At 47.0% G+C, this 19,548-nt stretch overlaps 1 protein-coding gene across 1 annotated transcript in view; it reads right to left on the bottom strand.

Moving 5' to 3' along the window:
- Nucleotides 1–400: 400 nt before the first annotated feature.
- RALB (RAS like proto-oncogene B) overlaps nucleotides 401–19,548 on the bottom strand; it is a 38,979-nt gene continuing 19,831 nt past the window's right edge. The window contains exons 2-5 of the mRNA XM_087819911.1: nucleotides 16,478–16,641; nucleotides 8,899–9,107; nucleotides 5,519–5,696; nucleotides 401–1,976 (exon numbers count right to left, since the gene is read on the bottom strand). Coding sequence (XP_087676037.1) covers nucleotides 1,857–1,976; nucleotides 5,519–5,696; nucleotides 8,899–9,107; nucleotides 16,478–16,591 — 621 coding nt within the window. The 5' untranslated portion in view covers nucleotides 16,592–16,641 and the 3' untranslated portion in view covers nucleotides 401–1,856. The remainder of the gene's footprint in view (nucleotides 1,977–5,518; nucleotides 5,697–8,898; nucleotides 9,108–16,477; nucleotides 16,642–19,548) is intronic.

Below are 19,548 nucleotides of genomic sequence, written 5' to 3'. Positions count from 1 at the left end.
GGAAGCATGGATCAGACTGACGAATGTCAGAGGGAGGGAGGAGGGCAGGTGGGTAGGTGGGGAGAGAGTAACCAAAGAATTTATATGCACATATGCACAACCCAAGGACATGGACGGTGCTGGGGAGAGGGACTGGGGAGGGGCGTGCGGTGGGGTGGAATGGGTCACTGGGGTGAAAAGGGGACATCTGTAATATTTTGAACAAAAATTTTAAAAAATTTTTTAAATAAGTAAAATCAATGTTTGTACTTACAATTTTATTTCCCACAGTCTAGTTCAAAGCTTACTAGAGTTTGTCTGATGCTGCTGAACATCACAGAATAATGAATGACTTACCATCAATTTCTTTAATACCTGCATGTCACATATACAACAAAAGGGTAAAATAAGAAGGCCGAAGTCCCAAAAAAGTATTTGTCTGCTTTTTTTATTCAAAAATTCATGATTCTTTAGAGGTTATACAAGATTGTTTTCCAGTCAGATCATAATTTCCACAATTTCTATAGTAACCATGAGTTCAAAGGTTCCTGCTCTCCCCACCCCAATTCACTTTTGGCACCTATGTGTGAAATGTCCCTTCTGAAAAATGGGGGAAAATGTGAATACTAGGCTTTTATCACAGTACTCCTTCCCTGCTGGAAAATTTTCTGCTTGCTGAATTTAGAATAGATTCAAGAAAGATTAAGAACGTCTCACCAATAAAAATATTTTCCTAGGTATATGGCTGTCTCAGAAAAAAAAAATGCTATTAGATACAGCAGCCAGTTCTCAGAGGTAAAGGAGCAATGGCTTATCCTTCCCAACGCCTTCCAACTTCAAATTCAGAATTACTCAGCAACTCTGGGAGAGGCAGCAGGATCTGGCGCAGGCTCTGGCCGCAGGAGCTTACAATGCAATTTTAACTCGTCGCATTCTTCAGAACTCACGCACACTTGCAGGAGAGGTTCTCCTGTCCTCTCAGAGAGCGGCTATGGGGAGGACAGCGTGCTGACGACCGGGGGACGCGGGCCTAACCACAGGGCTGGCAATCAGGAGAGGGTTTAGCTGAAGAATTGTTTTTAATCTGATGAGAAAAGTGTATCATTTATAAAGTCTACCACTCTTGAGTCTTCACTCAGCCCTTTGAAAAGAAGCTCCTACCCCAAGCCCAGGATGCCACGGGAGGAAAACGGCCAACACGGGCAGACGATCGCTGGCCAATACTTACATGCGAAGACTGCAACTTCCATTTCTCATGTGAGAAGGATTTATGGGCCTGGTATTGACCTCTTTGGCCCAACTCAAATTTATTTTTTAGCTATGCTTCAAATCCACTGGGTATTGCCAAGAAATGTACCCCCCAAATCTGAGTTTTTCAGCCTCATTAGAGTTTAATGGATTTTTCTGAGTACTACTGTTAAGTTGACAAGGGTTGAGGGAGTCTTACGTGGGCCCACCCTTCTCCCAAAACCTAATAAAACAAAGACATTTTTATTTCAAAACAAAGGCACTAATGTGAAATTGGGGGGAAAATAAGATGCTATGACAGTCCTCTTTCACTTGAATTACCATTGGACTATTTCCTACCATTGGACTATTTCCTACCTCAGATGTGGTTAAACTTCTGGAAGGGAGGGGGGAGAAATGAAGGAAGAAGGGAACTCCAAAACCTCCTGACAGAGTGGCCGGTCCACTGCAAGGTCAAGGGCTTATTTCTTATTCCAGCCACTGATTCACCAGTATTTTCCCCCATTTGCAGAAGTCTGCGTGAATGAGGCTGGGGTGAGCAGGGAGCACACCAAGAGGCAGCCTACAGTCTCCTCCAAGGGCCCGCCCATGTCCTTGGTGGCAACTGGCTTCATCCACCGTCGCGGCATTCACAGTAAGCAGCATCTCTCCTTAAAACTTTTCTTGTTCTTGCTGCTTTTCTTGCCGTTCCTGTCCTTGTTTTCTGACATCTTCTTTGCTCTGATTTCTCTCATTAGGTCAAAGAACACCTGGGGGGAGGAGGGAGGCGTGAAAAGAACAGGGAGGAAAATGCCATTTAATGATTTTAGGAAGCAATTAGACTAAGCATAAAGGCACACTAGTTCTTATAAACCACATGCCATCAGAAACAAATGTCTAGAGCAAATCAGAATAATTAACACTGAAACATATTCTAATTCATCAGAGAAAATCTCAGCTCATTTCATACAACTGTTCGACCTGAGGACAGAAGCGTCACACTGTTACCCCCACTCAACAGCTTACTTCAGGATGGTAAAGACTTTTCCTCTGGTAAGTATGACAAAGGGTAAGAGCGCAGAAAAGACCTACTAAGGTTGTGACGTTAGAGACACTGAGAGTGACAACAGTAATCAGACTTCCTAGCACTGCCAACCACCAGAAAAGGAAAATGACATTTAATCCTTATAAGTGACACCGTTGTAATTAGCTAGTTATTAACAACAGGAAAGAAGCAAAGGGAAGGGCAGGCGTCACAGGCATGTCATCAAGGCAGCTTGACAAGGAAGCTGCAACTTTGCACTCCCCAGGGAACCACTGGCCCATTCCCTGCTAATCACTGAGGGAAGGGGTCCAACAAAGGGAAGACAGACGCATGCTCAGTGAAGTTGGGGTGACACAGGGAAGGTATTTGCCTGTCAGTCAAACCTGGGAACAGAGATTATTGGCTAGAGAAGGTGGGGCCACTGCAAACTCACAAAAATTTGGGAATACATAATCCCAAGACAAGGGAGCTCTCTCTTGTGTGGCGCTCTTGGCTCTTGGTGCTTTTGGCTCCCTGGTTCCTTGGGCTTTTCTCCTGCCCATGTTCCCTCCACAGCCATGTGGCCCTGCAAACCCCACATGCAATGGGCTGGTGGGACTGCAGAGGGGAACACAAACTAAGCTGGCTGGATGCTGGATCAGACTGTGCCCCAACATGGAGCAAAAATTCTGGGCAACAGCTTTGATCCTAGCTCTGCCGAAACCATGGCTACACTTCTATGGCAGGACGAAGGAAAATGGGGCCTTGGAAACTCAGGGGTTTAATTCCAAAAAAATAAAGCTTTCTACAATATTTCATCCTCCCGAGCGAGTCTCAGAAAATTCTTTTACTTGGGATATCACAAGGACCCCACGCCCACCAGCAACAGGTGGAGATGAGGAGAGCTCCCCACCAATAGCATAAGGACCACATACAGGCAGGAACATCATGCATGACAGTGTCCCCGGCAGAATTCAACAGCAGACTCGGGAACGTGGCTGGGGGGCGGGGTGGGGGTGGTGTGAGTCATGAACAAATGAAGGCTCCTGCGCTATGAAACTGGGAAAGGGAGTGAGAGACGTCCAGGCAGGCTACCCCTCCCCCTGCATATCCCACCCCAGTTCTGAGGAACAACCCCTCCTCTGTTCCTTTCAATGTCAGCGGAAAGGAACTTTATCAAGAACTGACTTGTTCTTTGAATGCCAGTGTGTTATTGAGATATGGATTACCATTTGTCACAATAGTTTGGGTTTTGCCCTCTGCTACCAGCAATTGTGCCAAAGTACTGACTATGCCCAAGAAGACAAAATATGCCCCCAAAAAGAAACAGTTGCGATTTCTCCTGAGAATGACAGAGACAGTGTGGGGGACAGCGTGTAGGCTTCTATCTTTGGCCGTGCACATAAAATCACAAGCTGCTTTTACCTCCGCAGGCAGACCTCCTCTGCATTCTGTGTGTGGGGCCGCATGAGCCTTTACTGCCGGCTCGGGCACAGAAAAGGGCTCCCCCAAACTGGAGCAGGCTGGCGCCAGCACCCCTTTTCTCCAGCCTAGCAGGAAAGCACCCCACCCATACAGCAACAGCGAAGAGCTTCAAACATTACAGGTTTTCCTTTCTTTTCTAACAAAAGGTGGAGGAGGGGAATGGAGTGTGTCCAACTTAAAATGATGACAAAACTGTTCATCGGCTGATCTTATCACAACCCCCTTTCCTGTAAATTGTTTACCGATGAATACAATGCTGCCAGTCAGACGCTCCTGCTCCTTCTTGTCTGGCAGGTCAAGCTGGTCCAAGGGAGGAAGGGGAGATGACGAGCCCTGAGCAACAGCCCCTGCCCCCCCATCCCACCCAAAGAATGCACATCAGCAGTTCTGTGCTGAGAAGGCGTCTGATTTTTTAGAAATAAGGTTTATGTCTGATTTCCTGTGTGTTTTGTTTTCTAGAGCCAGGAAACAGTTTTATAGAAAAAAAGAGATTTGGAATAGTACATGAATCAACATAAGATTGGGACAATAATAAAAAGAAAAAAGTGGCTGAACCGTGAGCCTACTTCAGACCACACTGAAGAGCCGTAGCTGTAGGTGCTGCCAAAGTGCCTCCACAGTGAACTGCCTCCGACTGCCAGCTCGCTCTAAGCCCGACCTTCCTCCAGGCCTTCCAGCCGAAGTGAAGCTTGGTCACTGATCTCTCCCTCTTCAGGCAGAAAGCAAAGGAGAATTTTACCTCCATAAGAAAGAGAAACGTAGGAAGCGAAAAGGGGGTTCAGATGCTGATGCCACATAAGGTATCACAGAGCAAACACATGCACTGCTTGGCCGCCAGAGTGAACCCGGTTTATACTTTAAAAGAGCATGAGCCAGAGTAGAGCTGACGAATGCAGCGGGGGCACAGGGGGAGCCTCACCCTTCAGGCTGTCTACTTCAGGTCTGGAACCACCACTCTGAACCTACGCGTTTTTTAAAGGCCTAACAACAGCAAGCACTGGCAGGTGGATTTTCACACTGTCACTCTGCCCATCATTATCAAGATCATCTTTTCATTAGCGGCAGAGATTGAAAGAGAAAGTAAGCTGGAGCTTGGTAGGAAGAGAAAAGAATTCCTGGAGAGCTGACTCCCGAGGGCAAATACTTTTGAGAGGCTCAGTTATAAAGACAGAACCCCTTGGCTCACCTGTGGGCGACAAGGTGAAAGAATAAACCTAACCAGTAACTCAACAGAGCAAAATCCCGACACACTGGATTTCTCTGGGGAACCCCTGAACCACCCCAGCCAGCCCTGAGCCTGAAGGGCAGCAAGCCCTGCGATGAGCGCCTGGGGAAGCTCCAGAAAGTCCTCGCTGAAGGCCCTGGTCAGGTTCTACAATTCAAAGCAAACTGAAGAAGCCAATGTTACCGCAGGCTAACTGATACAAACAAGAGCTAAGTTCCTACGGCCTCTCAAACCAAACAACGTTGAATGAAACGTTGAGTGAAATGACGTTATTTGAGGACCTGTGGTACTTATGTTCACCCTCCCAGCACAGTGTTCACAAACCAATGGCCTCACCACACATATTTCCAAGTGCTGAGCGACACCAAGCACACTCTAACATGGCTCAAGGCAGTGAAAGTACTCGGAGCTGTTTTAAACCCAGGGTCAAACCCTCCCAAGTGCTTCTCATTATAACGACAGAGACATCTGGAAAAATCCCGTTTCCATACATGGTTCCCTTAAAGCCAAACAGATGAGACATCTGGGTTCTGCTGTTTCTCAAGTCTGTTTCCGAGAAACTGGCAGAGTGCGCCCACCTTGTCCACGTTGGCCCGGGTCTTGGCCGAGGTCTCCACGTACTGCACGCCCCACTCCTCCGCCTTGCTCCGCGCCTCCTCCACCGGCACCTGCCTCCGCTCCTCCAGGTCCGACTTGTTTCCCACCACAAGCAATGGAATTTTATCTTCTTCAGCCTTAACACGGAGGATCTGTTCCCTAAGGCGTTACATCAAAAAGGAAGCGTCTAAAATGAAATGCTTTCCAAAGGCAGAAGAAACTGCGTACTTGCGGCATGTGCCAAGGACGCATTCCCTAGAGCCTGCCACAAACCAGATGAGGGTGTTCAGTCTGGCTCTCAGACGCCTGGAGTGCCTGCTACAGATGCAGAGTGCCAGGCCCACGGTTCCCTGCACAAGTAAATGTCCACACGGGAGCCCAGGACTCTGCATTTCAAAAGGGTCCCCAACGTATGCTCAGGTAAAAAAGGAAAAAAATATACAGAGACCTCTAGGATAAAATCAAGCTGAAAGAAGTATCTTCATACATAAATGCTTAATAATTCCCCTGGCACAGGTCGTATGATTTCTTTGTGAGAATAAAAGCTATGAAATTCAGTGTTTTCCATATGGAACATAGCAGTCAATTAGTAGATCATGAAATCAGTTTAGTGGGTCACAAGCAGTAATTTTTCCCCTCAGTGAAAAAGAACAGAAAAGGAGCATCGGAGGGCGCCCCTAGCAGTGCAGTGAGCATGGCTCTGTGAAACCCCCGTGTGTCGCATCTGAGCGTGTGCACCTCCTTCCCCACCCCACCCCCAGTTCCATTTAGACACAGTGAAGGTTACAGCCACAGAACGGAGACAGTTTGTTAGGCAGAAATTGTATTTAATGTGCATTATTTTTCCACACAAAGTGAAAAAAAAAGAAAATACTCCAAGACCTATGAAAAAGTACTTCAAAAACATCTTCTCTAAAAGAATTGTTACCTAACGACATTAAATTTACCTCCACTGAAAATAATCAACTATCTAAAGTTATTCATCAAAACCACATATTTAAAAAATTAAATATTCTGCCTGTACTGTGCTGATCTAGGGGAACACATCCACTTCTACATTCCAGTGCATCCCAAGAGGCCCCATCAAAAATGCATTTCACAGCAATTTGCATTTTGTGTATGATATAGGTAACATTTCATACTAAAAATATTTAAATTTTTTTCCATACAGTCAACTGAAGTGCCAAATATCAAATATTTTAGGAAAAATGAAAAAAAAGGAAAGTAAGTTAGATGCTTGAAAACTGCTATCCCCTACATTTCAACAGGGTCAAGGAGCGTGCTACATTTAGAAGCTATGTGATCAATATAAACTATGAAAAATAAAAAGGGGTAGTTTTCAGGCTCATTAGTCTTGCACAAGCAAATAAAATTACCTCATTAATAAACATATTGATCCAAAAATGGGAGTACCATGTACTGGTCTCTTGCAGCAAAACCTATTTCTCTATTTTATAGAATATGTCCAGGGAATATTTCAAGAGAGATTAACATTCTGTTTTATGTTGGGGTCTACAAGGTAGAAGATAAATACAGAAATGCTATGGTTTAAAACTGCCAACAGGCATAAAGTAAAGGGACTGAGTATAACCACAAGGGTTCAGATAAGCTCCTGAGTCCAATGACATAAAGAATGTGGGACAGCCCTGAGACTTGTATCTAAATGTCAGAGTTCAAGTCAGGAAAACTACCTCTCCTTCCTTTTTATTTTGGGGGTCATCTGTTCTTTTTCTTTGAAGGATCCCTCATCTCAAAATAACCACCAAAACCCTTCTCCCAAGATAAGAAGAGACTCCTCCAACTGAGAAAAAATGAATATTATGAGTGTGCGTGAGTGTGGGGTGGGGATGGGGGGGATTAGGAGAGACAGGACAAGAGTGGGGAGGGCGGCACCGTCTATTCTCTGCAGATAACGCCCACTGCCCATTTCCTTTCGTGGTGACTCATCAAGCAATAGAAAATCAAAAGGCTCCGAAAGGGAAGAAAATAAGGCAGTGTGTGCCTCTATCCTGTGTTACCACAAGGAGGCAGAAAAGCAGGGTTCTGCAGCTGCAAACAGTTATGCACCCACGGGCTATGTCCACATGCAGAAGCCTCAGGGAATGTCGGAGAAGTCTAAGAAGTAACAGGACTTCTCATAAGGAGCCCCGGCCATTTGACTGACCAACGCCGCACACGCACTATAGCTGCAGAAGGCTGAGACTCGGCCCGTGAGGCCGTGCAGCCACCAGGCCTCCCCGTCACTCTCCCCTCTCTCAGCTGCCCCTAAGGCCCCGGCTCCCTGATGCTGCCTTCCGAATCCTCGTGGGATATGCAGAGTCTTCATTTGCACCTTAATTTCTCACCAAACTTGCTAAAGAATATAAAAAAATTACTGTGCTTGTTTTTCTTTTTTAGTTCCCTGTCAAGACTCTAGATCTGGTTCTTAAAGGAAAGAGCCATTGAGACAGATGTTTATAGGGAGGACAGATGAAAAACAACAATTGTGTAAGAAAAATGGGAAGGTATGGGATAAAGGTACCCTCCACTGGGCTTCCTGCAAAAATCATGCCTAATGGCTCACTATTTCCTTATAACAAAATAAACTTAAGGTATCTTCACCACATTTCCAAATGAATTACAGCAGCGAATATTCCACCCTGTCTGGAAGGACCACGTGACCACACTGAGAAAAGGGCTGGAGATACAACAATAAAGGGTGGCCACGGTTCCTACGCTTATGGGACTTACTGTCTAAAGCATCATTTCATTTCATCAACTAACAAGTCTATCTTTGGATAAAGAAACAGAATCTCCAAAGCAAAGTAAACTTGGCCAGGGGCGCAAAACTGGTGAGTGGCAGGGACTCAAGCCCAGGTCTGCCCGATTCTAAAGCCAGCTCCTTCTACTCAACTGTGCTAAGTCCTTCCAGCAGCAGCAAGTGGTGACTCTGACCCCTTCGCTCTGGGGACCATGTTTCATAAGCCTCAACACAAATCAGACTTGTTACTTTTCTAGCAAAATTATAAAAAGGTTATATTAACTCTTAGCAAGCACTGCCTCTCAGGATTTTTACGAACAAAAAGGATTTATATGAACAAATGGCAGGTTCTTGATGGTATGGAATGGTTTGTCCCTCTGAGGGGGGACAAACAGATTCTGAAGATAACTGATATTTAGAAATTATTATAAAACAGGGAAGTCCAAAGAGATTGTAACAAATAGTGAACTATAATGTGCCAACATTCAGAGTCCCAGAAAATTCTTTAGATAGATTCTTCTAATTACAAGCTCAACCCCCTACTATACTATCCCTTCTAAGTCCGCGACCTGAAAGGAAGGCCGAAAGCCTCCTGGAGGCCGGAGGCCATCTCAGACTCACCTGAACTCGGCCGTGGCCGTGAACGACTCGTGCTCTGTGATGGAGAAGACCAGGAGGAAGCCCTCGCCGCTCCTGAAGTAGTTGTCACGGATGGCTGCGTAGTCCTCCTGCCCCGCCGTGTCCAGAATATCGATCTGCGCCTCTTCTCCATCCAGAACCACCTTCTTTCTGTAGCTGTCGGCTTTGGTAGGCTCATAGTCTTCTACAAACTGCGCGAATAAACATCGTCAATAATTAACAAAGTTTTAAGGGAAATAAAATCTGCCAAAAAATAAATGTCAATATATGAGCAAATAAGCAACTGAGGATTACTGAGGGCCTATACTGATCACACTATGTGTAAGGCACTATAAATAAAAATAATCTCCTTTATACACGTCTGCTCTATATTGCTCAGTTCTACCGTTTTTTATTGTTTTTAAACAAGAGCAGATGTTCCCATTTTATAGATGAAAGAACTGAGCACAGAGCAGAACACCAGGCAGTATTATTGTCAGTATAAAGTTGTAATACAAACACTGGCAAAGGTGAGAAGCAGGAGCTCCTATTCATAACCAAGTATAAAACTCATCTGAAAAGTAACCTGACAAGAGGTACCAAGAACTTTAAATAGCTATACAACATGATAAACTCCAAATGTGTCAAAGGTTAAATGTAAAAAATAAAATAAAATCCTCGAGTACTAGAAGAAAACATGGTGAAATCCCTTTATTACCTTTAAGTAGAGGAGGCCTTTTTAATAACTATGACTCAAATTCCAGAAGCCAGGTAAAAAAAAAAATTGATAAATTAAACTATGCAAAAAAAACCCCAAAAGTCTGTTTGGCGTAACACACTATAAACAAAGACAAATGACAAACAAGGAAAATGTGTTTGAAACCATATCACAAGGAGCTATATACAAACAGTCCCCACAAAAAGAGAGGAGGAGGAAAGATCAACAATCCAATGGAAAATGAGGCAACCAACAATTCACAGAAAAATAAATACATGTGATGCTAAACCTACGAAAAGATGTTCATCCTCACTAGTAAAGAAAACAAAAAGTGTAACTACACTGAGAGGCCATTGTTCCCCTACCAGCAACAGGCTCTGGGAAAAGGCACTCTGAAGCACTGCCAGTGGAAGGGGGACAGTCCGGTCCTGATGAACGTGAACACGGCAGCACCTAACACAAGCAGAGAAGCACTTACCCTCTACCCCACCATCCTGCTTCTAGGAACCAATCTACACACAAGAACACACACTTGGCACTGTGTGCAACAGCAAAGGTTAAAAGCCACCCAAATGCCCAGCAATAGGACCCACATCATGGAATACTATGCAGCTATAAAAACGGGGAAGACAACTTTGTATTGATATATAAAGATATCGAGAATATCTTTTGCACAAGGAAAGTAGGGAGAATAAAATATAAGATGTATATGTGTATGTGTGTGCCAACAAATTTTAAAGCTGTTAAACAGAAAAACTGAAACTAAATGAACCTAAATGAATATTAAATGGGTAATGCAGCCACAGAGAGAAAGAATTCAAGGGCCTTTAGAACACAATGTTTTAAAAGAATGCATCCCACTAAGAGACTTAGGACAAAAGTGTCAAAGAAATGATAAAGAAAGTTCCCTCAGTGCTTCCAATACTTAGTAATAATGATATTAATATTTCAAAACTATTTTCTTTATATTGTATTACACATTGAATAAGTGTCTAAATGATGCTAGAATTCAAAGTATTCAGAAAAAGTAAATTAATGATAGCAATGTACTATTAAAATTGAACTGGAGCTGGTATAAGTGGATATCCACATACAAAATAATTAATCTGGACCCCCTACTTCACATAACATACAAAACTTAACTCAAAATGGATCAAAGAGCTGATGTAAAAGTTAAAACTATAAACTCTTAGAAAACATAGGTGTAAATCTTTACAACCAATGCATTCTTAGATATGACACCAAAAGCATAAGCAACAAAAGAAAAAATAAATTGGACTTCATCAAAATTTAAAACTTTCATGCTTTAAAGGATGCCATCAAGGAAGTGAAAAGACAACCAAGAGATGGGAGAAAATATTTGTAAATCATATATCTAAAAAGGGACTTGTATCCAGACTCTATGCAGAACTCTTAAAACTCAAACAATGAAAAGACAACGCAATCAGAAACAGGCAAATACCCGGCTAGACATTTCTCCAAATAAGATTCCCAAATGGCCAAGAAGCACATGAAAAGGTGCTCAACATCATTAATCACTAGGGAAATGCAAATCAAAGCCACCGTGAGATACATTTCACGACCACGAGGATGCTACAATCAGAAAGACGACAATAGCCGCGCTGGCGGGAGCGCGGAGAAACGGGAGCCCCATTCACTGCAGTGCGAAAACGAAGGCGCGGCTGCTGCGGGAAAGCTTCGCAGCCCCGGAAAGCTACACAGTTACCAAGTGACCCCGCCAGTGTCGCGCCTAGACATACCCGAGAGCGCTTAGACATGTGTAAACAGAGGCTGGTACACACGTGCACATGGCAACATTATCATATGGCCAAAAAGCATCAATGTCCATCAGCTGATGAATGGATAAACAAAACATGGCATATCCAGAATAATAAAAAGTATTCAGTCATAAAAAGGAACAAAGGACTGATTCATGCTACAACATGGATGAACCTTGACGAACTATGGTAAGCAGAAGTGAAAGAAGCCAGACATAAGTCACATATTGTATGATCCCATTCATATGAAACGTCCAGAACAGGCAAATCTGTGAAACCGGAAAGTGGTGCGAGGGACTGCGGCGGGGGGAGCCGTGATGAGGGGTGACTGCTCCATGCAGGGGTTTGGGCGGAGCGAGCGGAAATGTGTACATCTGTGTGATACACTAAAAATCAGTGAACTGTACACTTCAAGTGGATTTTATCTTAATAAAACTCTAACTTAAATTGTTAAAGATTTAAAAATTGAATTGACAATATCAACACGAACTTACGGGCCCTTTGAAGAAAACTCTTGAAAACAGCCTTGCATTACCAGTTAGAAGCTACTGGTTCAAATGATTTTAAATCTAAAAATAAAAATACTGAAAGATTTTTAGTATTAGATTCTCTTCTATTACCCTAATAATTATCTCAAAATGGAGAAAATCTGCCTATGCTTCACAACACTGTCCTTCTTTGAACTCCTTCCAAAAGACAAATACATGCCCCCCCCCCGTGCAATCTCCGACACCACCTCAGGCATAAAGCGCCTCAAGTGTATATTTCTGAGCTTTCAAGGTTAACACCAACAAGAGGTCCACTGACTCCTGACACTAGGAGTCAGAATGCCCCGATATGACTGCATACCTCTGTGCCAGGGAAAATGTGCCTATTATTAGAACATTAGATCACAGCCGTGATGTTTACATTTTCCACAGAAATAGGAAGTCCCCAAAGCCGTGGTATCTGTGAAGGTGAATCAAACCGCTGGCCATGCAGGGCTGTGTGTGACAGTTCCAGACGCCCAAGACACACAAGTCCAAGACAAACTTCACACACACCCCTTTGTACTGAGCCACGTCTAAGTTGGCTTTGCTAGCCCCTGAAAGTCTGAAGTCTCCCTGTCACTAGCCTCACCTCACCAGAAACGGCAAATAGCTTAAAAAGTCTTCAAGCATGTTAGGGCAAGGACAAAAAGGTTAAAAACCTCCCTCCAATTTTTCTCAAAGTCAGAACTTAGATAAAAATAAAGAATTCCGGAACTGTGGCTCCTTCCACAAGCCAATGTTCATGGCAATTCCACCATGTAAGCTAACATTTCTTTTAAACTAAGGGTAAAGCACTGGACCTGGAACAAAGAGTCTGAATGGCCCATGAGACTTTAGGCCACTGGCATCCCCAAGGAAAGGACTGCTTCTTTTTTTAATCCTCACCTGAGAACATCTTCTCCATCAATTTCTAGAGAGAGTGGAAGGGAAGGAGGGGGGAGAAAGAGAGAGAGAGAGACAAACATCGATGTGAGAGGCACATCCATTGGTTGCCTCCCAAACTCGCCCTGAACAGGGCGGGGAACCTGCAACTGAGGTACGTGCCTTTGAACGGGAATCGAACCCGTGACCTTCAGTCTGCGGGCAAACGCTCTAACCACTGAGTAAACTGGGTAGGGCAAGACTGTTTCCTTTTCTATGACATCAGGTTTGACCAGCTGATTTCTCAGGCAAGAGTTACCACACCGGGCCATACGTCAGAACTGCCAGAGGGCTTTCTAAAACGAAAGATTCCTAGTTCTCAACTCCAGAAATGTTATTCAGAAGATATCCCCCAGTAGCCCCAGGTATGAGGCAGTACAGAGAACACTTCCATCACTGCAGAAGGTCCTGCCAGACAACACTGTTGTAGAAACCAGTTAAAGACTTCCCGAAACACACACCACTTCATCCCTACTCCTCCCTTGCTCTGACTTCATTTACTGACTCTTTAATAACTGCTGCCTTCCAGTCCTCCAACATGTCAGCCAGTGAGAAAAATAGCCTAAGATCAAGCATAGCTGTCCTTTGTTTCTGAAGAAGCTAAAGAAAACACTGTGGATTCTTCTGCATGCCACACACACACACACACACACACATCATAAAAATGAACAACGCAGAGCAGACTCCTGGTCCCCCAGGGTGCAGCGGTGTGGAGCAGAAGGATTCTGTCCCCAGAGAGGATCCTGTTCCTCTAGCCCAGGGCTTCTCCACAGCAGCACCACGGACAATCTGGACGGGATAGTTGTCTCCTGCGCGCTGGAGGGTGTTAAGAGCATCCCTGGCCTCTCTACCCACTACATGCTGGTAGTACCTGGCCCCCCAGGTGTGACAACTAAAAATATATGACATCGCCAATTATTTCTTCTTCAGGGGGACAAAATCCCCTTCCCTCACCTCAGGAACAAACTATGCCTCTACTCTTATCTCCTCCATCTCAGTTCCTCTCCTCGCCCACTCTTCTTCCCCAGTCTCTGTTACAAAAGAATAGGAAATTTTTCCTAAGCAAATCAGGTTAATAAGCAAAAACACTCAGACTTCAATACCTGCATCCCTTCTTTTATGCAAAAATGTGTGGGTAAATTAAGCAGATTCTGCTACATATAAGATAAAGAGAAACAAACATCAAACAAAAGTTTCTCATGATAAGATATAGCAGAGTATGATCCAGGAGAGATGGAGGTTTGGGTCTGAAGTTTATTCATCTTGGGGCCACTCTTTAAGAAAATACAAAATTACACATATAATATTGGATAGACAAGTGGAAATCTAGAAGGAGAAATAAAATCCATTACAGCCCTGGATGGGTATGCACCAAAAGGTTGCTGGTTGGATTCCAAGTAAGGGTACATGCCCCGGTGCAGCAGATCAATGTCTTGTTCTCACATCAATGTTTCTCTCTTTCTCTCCCTCTCCTTTCCTCTCTCTCTAAAACTTAATAAAAAGTCTTTTTCTAAAAACCCATTATAAAAAATTTAGAATGGACAAATACACCCCCCCCCTCAGGTGGCCCTCAGTGAGTTTGCCTTTGTGTGATGCCCTCCCCTTGCATTCAGATAAACCTGTGACTGGCTCCTCACCAACAGAATATGGCAACGGGCATGGATGAGATCACCCCATGATTACATTTCCTTATGCAAGAGTCTGTCTTAGCTAAGCAGACAGACTTTGCTCCTGGTCTTGCAGAAGCAACAGCCATGGTATGAACGCCTGCGGAGAGCGCTGGGTAGCGGGGACCTCCAGGAGCTGAGCACTAGGGAGGCTGGAAGAGGACCCGAGCCTCAGCAGAGCTCACAGCCACAGCCGACACCAAGACTGCAGCCTCGTGAGGCCCTGAGCAGGGCACCCCGCTGAGCTGTGCCACAGTCCTGACCCTGGAAACTACAGGTAACAAATCTGTCATTTGAAGCCACTAAATTTGTAGTAATTTGTTATACAGTAATAGAAAACTAATACAAATATCACTTAATCACACTACAGCAAAATAACACTTATTCATTAACTGCCAGGCATACCTCCAGAACACCTTCCCACATTTTTTTGGTTGCTGTATATTGTTTAATTATCTTATTATATGCCAATGATTTTGAAATATTTCCTATAAAGAATAAAAAATAATTTAGTCTTTCCTATAGCTTGGCTGATCCAAATTTCTTTTTTATTGATAGTTTAGAAAGGTTTTTTCAGCTTCACAGCTACTTGGCATTACTAGTAATGAAACTTCCAGGATTCCCATAAAATCTAGAACACCTCTACTGAGCCTCCTGTAAGCCAGGGAAGAACTTTCCAGGCCAGTTTCTAGCTCCAGGTTTCAACCCTGTTCCCGGTCCACGGCCCACCAGTACCAGGCGCCACAGGACACACCAGGAGCCGCACACACCCGGAGCCACACACACCCGGAGCGGGACACACCCGGAGCGGGACACACTGGGAGCCGCACACACCCGGAGCGGGACACACCCGGAGCCGCACACACCCGGAGCCGCACACACCCGGAGCGGGACACACCCGGAGCGGGACACACCCGGAGCGGGACACACCCGGAGCCGCACACACCCGGAGCGGGACACACCCGGAGCCGCACACACCCGGAGCCGCACACACCCGGAGCCGCACACACCCGGAGCCGCACACACCCGGAGCCGCACACACCCGGAGCGGGACACACCCGGAGCCGCACACACCCGGAGCCGCACACACCCGGAGCCGCACACACCCGGAGCCGCACACACCCGGAGCCGCACACACCCGGAGCCGCACTCGAGGGTGAGCCAGCACGGCGGGCGGGGCGTTCCTGGAAGGCGGTCCTGCTGGGTGGCTGGTGACAGCCACAGGCAGAGCGCCTCCGAACCACACGAATACACACCACCCATCCCCAGTGAAAGGCATCCTTAATGCGACTGTCCTCGGCAGATCCCAAGAATTCCAGGGTCACCGCAGCCCCGCCCCGCGGAGGCGCTGGCGACCGCAGCCCAGCGAGCGGCGGTTCTCAGCCCCCTTCCACCCGCACAGCGCCGCGGGAAACGGATGCCCGTGGCAGTCCCGAGGGCTGAGCTCTAATCCCAACACTCCGCCGGTGGCATCGGCAGCGGCCACCAAGAGGGGAGCTTGCGCCACAGGAACCAAGGCTGTGTAGCCACACTGGGCCCAGCACCAGCTACACTGCCCGCGCCAAGTGATGGAAATCTGGGCAAGGACGGTGCGAGCTTCACCTCGCTGCGGGGAGAGCCTGGTGTCTCACCTGAGAACAAGTTAAGTCAGGACAACTTAGCTGTCCCCACAGCAGCTCCCCAAACCGGCACAGCTAAGTTTGGGCTGCGCGAAGGGCCCTCCCTCCTCTCCTGCTCCGTGGGAAGCGCTCGCAGCGTGGCTGCAGGTACCTCACGGCGCCCCCGCGGCGCTGCCCGCCGGTTGCCCGCCAAACGCCAGGTCGGGGTCCCTCGCTGGTCGGGCCCCTGACGAAGCCGCGGGAAAGCGCCTCCCCGCGCCGCCCGCGGTCCTCCCGCACCGGGGCCCACCGGGAGCGCACGGAGCCGGCGGGCGAGGCCCAAGGCGCGGGCTCCCAGGCGCGGGCTCACCTCGTCGTACATGAACTGCAGCGTCAGCGCCGACTTGCCAACCCCGCCGCTGCCAACCATGATCACCTTGTGGAGGGCCAAGGAGCTCTGGCTCTTACTCTTGTTCGCGGCCATGCTGCCGGTTTGCTGAGGCTGCCACACGCGACAGGAGACCCGTGGAAGAGCTGCCAATGACAATGAGAAGGAAACGCTGAGGGCTTTGGTTTCCACCCCGCCGACGCCCCTGCGCCCCGGAGGCGCCGAGGCCAGACACGCAGGGCGCGGCCTCCGGCCCGGGGAAGCGCGGCCGCAGCGCCAGCACCGAGCTGGGCCCCGGCTGTGGCACGGCGGGCGCGACCTGCACTGACGGCCCGCAGCACTGCCCGCCCAGGTGGACCGGCCCAGCCCCCGGCGTTCCGCCCGAGCCACCTGGAGCCACAGGGAGCGCGGGCCGGGGCGCTCTACCCGCCTCCACCTCCCGTCGCCCCCCCCTGCCCCCCTCCCCCCTCCCCTCCCGGCCCCCCCCGGCCCCCCCCGCCCCCCCCCCGGCCCCCCCCGCCCCCCCCCCCCCCCCCCCCCGGCCCCCGACTCCACTGGCCGCGCTGACCAGGGGAGGGGCGGGTACCCTGCGGAGCAGGGCCCTACACGACGGGGAACTGAGTCATTTACTCAAGTGTATTTCAAGTGATGAACTATAATGAGTTAAACTTTTCTAAAAATAACAACCTCGTTGGTGAAAACCAGCTGTCTGGCCAGCGGAGATAAACTGAGGCAGCACCCCGGAACTGCGGGGAGGTAAGGTATTCCCCATGCTCCATCGAACGCATACGGCCTGGAACTTACTCTAACCCAAGTGCTGATTTTTATTTTAATAACTTGTATAGGAAAATCTTTCTATTTCACATATACCACAGAGGAAGGAAAAGGGACACTGGCCCAAGTCTGGCTCTGCCACCTGAGCTGTGTGACCTACACCTAGTTACTCGATTTCTCCAAGCCAGTTTTCCTGCCGGCAAAAATGAGTAAACCACAGCCCACCCGGCAGGACTCTTCTGAGTGTTAAAATGAGATAACACATGTGAAAGACCAAGCACAGTGCCTAGCGCACAGTAGGAACTTAATAAAGGTTGGTTTCCTTCCATCTAATTTTAAGAGGATTTTTTCTAATTACAACATATGAGCCCCTATTTCCATTACTTCTGACAAAGTAACTGAAAATACCCTCCCTAGAAAAATACACAGAACAAGCACACAACACACATCATTAGGTAACATAAAAAACACTGTTCTAAATCAGCGGTTCCCATCCTGGCTGCACAGTGAATCACTGGGAGCTCTAACAGCACCCTCGGGCCAGAGGCTCTGATGGGACCCGTCTGGGACGCAGCCTGGGACGAGGTCTGGGCCAGTATGAGTGGAGGTCCCACCTACTTTCCTCCCCCTTTCACTGGGCTACGCGTTTATTTGCCTACACTTGGCCTTTGTTCCACTCCCCTTTTCTAATTATGTGCTTTTTAATAAGTGTTCTAAGCAATTAACTAGATAATTAAGCACCTTTGAGCTGTGACTAAAATAGAATAAATGGGAGGAGGCACAGGCTTCCCCACAAGGTTTTGGTTTAGGAGGTGAAACTGCTTCTGGCCTGATTCCTGGTCCACAGCTGTCCCCACAGAGCTGAGGCTGGTGGAGGGGGGAACCTCCAGACAGGCGAGCCGTCACACATTTCTCTGAAGCAACCTCGCTGCTATGAATTAGTACAGCTGTATGAAAATGAAGAAAAATGTCCTGGGTTAGGGGGCTTTGATAAACACCTGTAATTCTGAGCTATTATTTCAAAAAACAAAATTTTTCTAGAACCATAATAAATGAACTGAAAACTATTCAACAAATTCACAGATATTTGCCAAAATGTGCTGAAAGCTCAAAAACTGAAATAACCATGGTGGCTGTTTCCAATCCACATAATTGCTTCAGTCCACCTGACACGATAAGGGGAAGGCAAGAGAAAGGTAGGGAAAGGCTAGGGAAGTCAGGAGAAAGGCAGGGAAAGGCAGGGAAAGGCAGGGAAAGGCAGGAGAAAGGCAGGGAAAGGCAGGAGAAAGGCAGGGAAAGGCAGGGAAAGGCAGGGAAAGGCAGGGAAAGGCAGGGAAAGGCAGGAGAAAGGCACGAGTGCCTGCCCAGTGCCTGCCCTGAGCCAGTCCCTGGAACCTGGACATGCTGCCTCCACACTCCTGTTATTGGAGATAATAAACTCTGATTTGTTTAAACTACTGTTAGTCTATTTATTGTTCTTGTTTTCGTTTTTACTTGTACTGAAAGCATTCCAGAAACACTCTTTGCTTTCAAAAAACTCAAAGTCGAGTGGTTCTGGCAGATGAATAAGTGAATATGTGCAGGATTATAAATCCCACAGAGAAGTATGCAAGGGGTGCTCTGGGGACACAGGAGAAATGTCTAAATGAGACTGGAGGTCAGGGAAATCTTAAGGGAGCAACATAAGAACTGAGATTTGACTAGAGAGGGGAGGAGAAAAACCAGGAAGAAAAACACTTAAAGCTCAGAAGTCCATGCGATGATTTGCTTATTATAGATGTGCCTGGCCAACATATGTGTTCTTGAAAATAACACAAGTATCCTTTTCCCCAACATGTCATTGTGAAAAGTTTCAAACTTTAAGAAAAGTTGGAGGAACTGCACAGTGAGTGCATGTACCCACCCCCTGGGTGCTACAATTCACACTGTGCTCCACTGCCTCTCACGCCCAGTCAGCCGGTATCCCTCTACTCACCCATCAATCGTCTAGTTTCTGCCGCATCTCATGAAGTCACAGACATCAGCACACTTCACCCTAACTTCAGCATATACATCATTTTTTACAAAGCAATTCTAATCCCCACATTGCCTTCGCTAACAATTTCAGAACTCCCTCCAGGGGTTTGCAAACCTCCTGATCTCTTCAATGAACTATCTGGGTTCTTAGCCAGTCCCCGAAAGCCATGACACAGACCTAGGCCCTTAAGACCAAGTCCTGACGTGGCTCCTACAGAGTCAGAGAAGTCTTCCACTGGGTCCTCGAGAAACACACCAACAAA

The sequence above is a fragment of the Miniopterus natalensis genome, chromosome 8, assembly GCF_054644295.1.
Source record: "Miniopterus natalensis isolate mMinNat1 chromosome 8, mMinNat1.hap1, whole genome shotgun sequence".
Taxonomy (NCBI): Eukaryota; Metazoa; Chordata; class Mammalia; order Chiroptera; family Miniopteridae; genus Miniopterus; species Miniopterus natalensis.
Note: the sequence above shows the minus strand (reverse complement) of the source record. Positions and strands in the feature narration are given on the sequence as shown.